Source organism: Taurulus bubalis, assembly GCF_910589615.1.
Source record: "Taurulus bubalis genome assembly, chromosome: 8".
Taxonomy (NCBI): Eukaryota; Metazoa; Chordata; class Actinopteri; order Perciformes; family Cottidae; genus Taurulus; species Taurulus bubalis.
In genome coordinates, this window is record NC_136596.1 from 1,850,873 (window position 1) to 1,855,925 (window position 5,053).

Below are 5,053 nucleotides of genomic sequence, written 5' to 3' on the forward strand. Positions count from 1 at the left end.
AAGGTGTATACATATATATGAAATAACACATAAATGTAGGGGAGTAAAAAGTACAATATTTGCTACAGAATTAAGTATAAACTAGCAGAACATGGAAATACTAAAATTACCACAGACCTGGACTTGAGTACAGTACTTAGTACATTAATAAATGTACTTGTTACCTTGTGTAAATACTGCGTGATCGGTATTGTCTTAATGAACAACAAACAACAAAGACTTTCTAAATATGTTTGTTGGATTGGTTTATTTATTACGTTTTATTTGTTACATTGATGCAAACAGTCGTTAGCGCAACACTAACGACTGTTTGTTTCAATTTAACAAATTCTACGTTATAATTGTACTATTCCTCACGCGGATCGGCCGCTCCTCCTAAAATCTCTTCTCTGCTCTCGTTTCTTTGGAGCTGCGACAAGTTCTCCGTGAACAACTCGTCGCAGAGCGCCTACGACGTCGCCGCGTTCTGGGGCCACCGGCACGTCGCCGCCCTGCTGGCCCGGGCGGGAGGCGGCCCGCCGGGCTCCGACCTCCACCCGCCGGAGAGCTACTTCGGCAGAGAGACGCTGGACCGGCAGAGCGCCCGGAGGACCGACCGGGTCTGGCTGGAGGTCAAGCAGAGCGACCCGGACAGCGTCTACCTCCTGTTCTCCAACCTCAGCCCCATGGTCAGCGGGCCCCAGGAGGACGGCAGCGCCGCGGTACGAGGTCCTGCACTGACGGCTTCGATTTGAAGCAATCGACACATTTGGAAACCACACTAATGCGTTAAAAGGTTTCTCGGGTGTTGGAGGCTACGAGCAGAATGTTATCAACATTCGACTTGACTCTCAGGGGTGAGAAATACATGTTATCGATCAATAAACGGGCACCAACAGTAAGTTTAACATCTAAGTTACAGACAGAAGAAAACCGCCTGAGACCCAAAACCCGCCGACGGTTTCCTTTTAAACAATCACCAAAAAAAAAAAAACACCCAAAACAAAGCTGAAAATTGTGGTATTATATAAAAAAAAACTAATTTAACTCATCATTAAAAAAACGGCCCCCCAAAAAACTGTCGCTCCAACCTGCTTCTGTAAAAAAACATCAAAATCTGAACTCCTCAAACCACGATTGACTCGTCGGAGACTGACTGTCATGTGACAAACACCTTGTGAAACTGACTGATCTTCAGGAAGTGAGCGCAGAGCAGAGGCTGTAAACATGTATATATAGTTACATGTATATATATGTATATATAGTTCAGTGTCTAAAGCTCGTAGAGCCTTTTAAACAATGGTACCACTTGTGTGTTACGCTACAGAAACTACGTCTAGCCATGATTCTGTTTCCAGAGAGGAGCAGGACTTTTATATTGCAAATCAAAACCCACAGAGAAATGTGGCAACAGCAAAAAAAAAGAAGAAAAAAACTGCTTGATTGGTTTGAGAGATAAGAAACCCCAAATACTAAAAACAACCTTCTGATCACGAGGTACACTTACTTGTTTGTTCCCAAAGCTTTCAGCCACCGGTGAAGTTTATAACAGTAAAGTGCCACATCGTCTGCGTAAAGGAGGAGCCTGGTATTCGTATTGAATGTGGAAAATGTCATTTAAAAGCAAAAGTTTTAAATCCAATTTGGAAGCAAGAACTGTGGCGAGGTCCGGCCCGGGTGAGTCCGTGTTTAGACCAACGCACGCTTACAGATGGTGGCATGTTAGTTAGTTTAGTTGGTTTCTAACAGTCGTCATTGTGACTCTTCTCAGGTGGAGACCAAGCTGTGTCGGTTCAGATACGAGGCCGTCAAAGACCTTCTCCAGAAACCCGCCACTGTGCTCGTCTTCCTCGGCGTGGAGAAGAGGAACACGCCCTCCTCTTCCTCCGCTCACGCGGCGGAAGGTGTCCGCGAGCCGCCCGCCTGGTTCGCCGTCAACACGGACGAGGACGCCGCCGAACTCCTGAAGCGCTGCCGGGAAAAGAACTGCCGCTTCCCGAAGACGCCCAACCGAGACCTGCTGCGGTTCAGCGAGGAAGAGGCCGGTGAGGACGCCGCAGGGTCTCCGGTCTTCAGCCGATTTTATACGTGTTTTTAAAATCTTCGTTCCGTCGTCTCTCGGTCCTGCAGGAGTCGTGGCTCCGGCCCGCTCGGTGCTGGCCTGGCACAGCCGCTACGGCTTCTGTCCCACGTGCGGCGGCGGCACGGCGCTGGAGGAGGGCGGCTACAAGAGGAGCTGCCTGAACGCCGGCTGCAGGAGCCTGAAGGGAGTTCACAACACCTGCTATCCACGAGTCGGTACGCGGCGCCAGGGGTCGTTATCGCGACCGATGCCGAGGGGTGACCCGCGCACACGAGGCGAAAAGAAACGGCGTTAATCTCAAAGCAACCTGCAAGAGGGTGAAATGCACCGTGAACTGTGTTCATCTTCGTCGTAGTGAAGCCAGATTACCTGAGGAGGTTTTTAGGAACTGGAGGTCTTGAAAATCTACATTAGAGTAAATATATTACAGGATATTTAACCTTAGTTTCTTTATAAGTACAGACTGTGTATAAGACGTGGACGTAGCCGTCGTGGTGCCCGTGGTGGACACTAGAGAGAATGCAGCTTTAACACATGAAGCATAGACTTCTATACAACCAGAGGAGTCGCCCCCTGGTGGACAGTAGAGAGAATGCAGCTTTAACACATGAAGCATAGACTTCTATACAACCAGAGGAGTCGCCCCCTGGTGGACACTAGAGAGAATGCAGCTTTAACACATGAAGCATAGACTTCTATACAACCAGAGGAGTCGCCCCCTGGTGGACACTAGAGAGAATGCAGCTTTAACACATGAAGCATAGACTTCTATACAACCAGAGGAGTCGCCCCCTGGTGGACAGTAGAGAGAATGCAGCTTTAACACATGAAGCATATACTTCTATACAACCAGAGGAGTCGCCCCCTGGTGGACAGTAGAGAGAATGCAGCTTTAACACATGAAGCATAGACTTCTATACAACCAAAAGGAATCACCCCCTGGTGGACACTAGAGAGAATGCAACTTTAACACATGAAGCATCGACTTCTATACAACCAGAAGAGTCTTATTTTTTGCTTAAAGACAATAAAGTCGTTCATAAATAAAAAAATAAACATGAGTTCACAGAAAGTTACCATGCGTCTTTGGCATTGTGGACTTCAAAAAGGACTGTTGCTAGAAAACAGACTGTACTGAAGATATTTGTGGGTCTCTCCTGTGTGTGTGTGTGTGTGTGTGTGTGTGTGTGTGTGTGTGTGTGTGTGTGTGTGTGTGTCTTCAGACCCAGTGGTCATCATGCTGGTGATCCACCCTGATGGAAACCAGTGTTTACTGGGAAGGAAGAAGGTCTTTCCAGTCGGCATGTTCTCCTGCCTGGCTGGATTCATCGAGCCCGGTAACCAACACACACACACACACACACACACACACACACACACACACACACACACTCACCCTCCTCTCCTCAGGCGAGACGGTGGAGGCGGCGGTGAGGAGGGAGGTGCAGGAGGAGAGCGGCGTGACGGTCGGCCCGGTGCGGTACGTTTCCTGCCAGCCGTGGCCGATGCCGTCCAACCTCATGATCGGCTGCCTCGCCGTCGCCACGTCGACCGCCATCAAAGTGGACGACAACGAGATCGAGGAAGCTCGCTGGTTCCCGCGGCAACAGGTACAGACAATACAAAACCAATAACTATAATAGTAACAATGATAACACAGACAATCATCATAGCACCTTTCAACCATCGCGTGGTCGTCATCGGAGGATGTTGGTTCAGCTGTAATCAATTAAAATAATGTTATGATACATTTTACATTTGTTTGTTACAACGTTTATAGGATATATAGCACTTCATATGAAACCAGTTATAATAATAATTAAATAAATATAGTATAAATATACTACAGTAATATTAGCATGAGTAATACGATATTGGTATAATACATATTGTGCCATTTAAAATGTGAAATTATCACATTAAATGAAAATGGATAAACTATGAAGTCGTAAAAATAATAAAAAAAATATTGAAAATGAATTGAGCACAATAAATGTGTGTCGATTGAAAATAAATATTCAAGATAATTTAGAGAAAGTTGAGAGAAATTAGTTTTGCTTTTCAACTTTGAAGATAAAAAAAAATGTTTTCCGAGCAAAAGATAAAACAAATCATTTGGATTGTGTTGATGTGAACAGAGATCTTTATGAATGCTGGTCGTTAAATCTGAATCGAACTTGTCTTTTTGTTCCGTGGAGGTGATCGACTCCTTCAGAGGAACCCGGCCAGCCTTCACCGTCCCGCCCAAACAGACCATCGCCCACCAGCTGATCAGACACTGGATCGCCATGAACTCCAACCTCTGAACTGCTGCGAGTCGAGATAACCACCGGATTCCTCTGACTGTTCACGACACATCATTTACAGCACCGCTTGTCCCTCCAGAGCTCAGCTGAGAACGTACACGTTGGACGATTCATCAAATAAAAAGTTGAGGCAGAATAAAACGGGGTTGTAATACCAGACAAATGCAGAACGATTTAATCTGTAAATTAGACCCAAAAGTGTCAATAATGGATATTATTAAACTGAACCAGAATCAAACCAATGTGAAATTAAACATGTATTAAACGCATCCACAAGAGAAGAAGAATAACTGACTGATCTGCAGCGATGGACGATGATGAGGATGACGATCATTATTGTTTCACTACAGTGAGGTCAAAACAACAAAATGGCCGACCGTTGACGCTGATGACCGATGCACGATAAACGTCTCTGAATGGGTTAACCCTAACCCTAACCCTAACCCTAACCCCCTAACCCTTGACATGTGCAACGGCCTGTATAGGACTCACTAAAGAGTTCTCAAAGTCCATATTTTGCCAAATATCTCTCCTAAAAAGATGTGTTTGGGATCCACCAGCTGGACACCATGGTCCCCACAGCCCACCCCTCATTATAGTTCTTATGATTAGAGCTCATCTTGATGCAGTTGTTCTATTGCTGTACTGCAGGAGCCACATTCACTAACTACTGGGGTTTGTTTGC

General features: G+C 46.0%; 1 protein-coding gene across 1 annotated transcript in view; it reads left to right on the top strand.

Annotated features, from left to right (window-relative positions):
• The window catches only part of nudt12 (nudix (nucleoside diphosphate linked moiety X)-type motif 12), a 6,394-nt gene extending 1,764 nt beyond the window's left edge, over positions 1-4,630 (top strand). The window contains exons 3-8 of the mRNA XM_079221854.1: positions 410-701; positions 1,751-2,024; positions 2,110-2,277; positions 3,286-3,399; positions 3,473-3,672; positions 4,261-4,630. Of these exons, the coding sequence (XP_079077980.1) occupies positions 410-701; positions 1,751-2,024; positions 2,110-2,277; positions 3,286-3,399; positions 3,473-3,672; positions 4,261-4,368 (1,156 nt within the window). The 3' untranslated portion in view covers positions 4,369-4,630. The remainder of the gene's footprint in view (positions 1-409; positions 702-1,750; positions 2,025-2,109; positions 2,278-3,285; positions 3,400-3,472; positions 3,673-4,260) is intronic.
• The last annotated feature ends 423 nt before the right edge of the window (positions 4,631-5,053 follow it).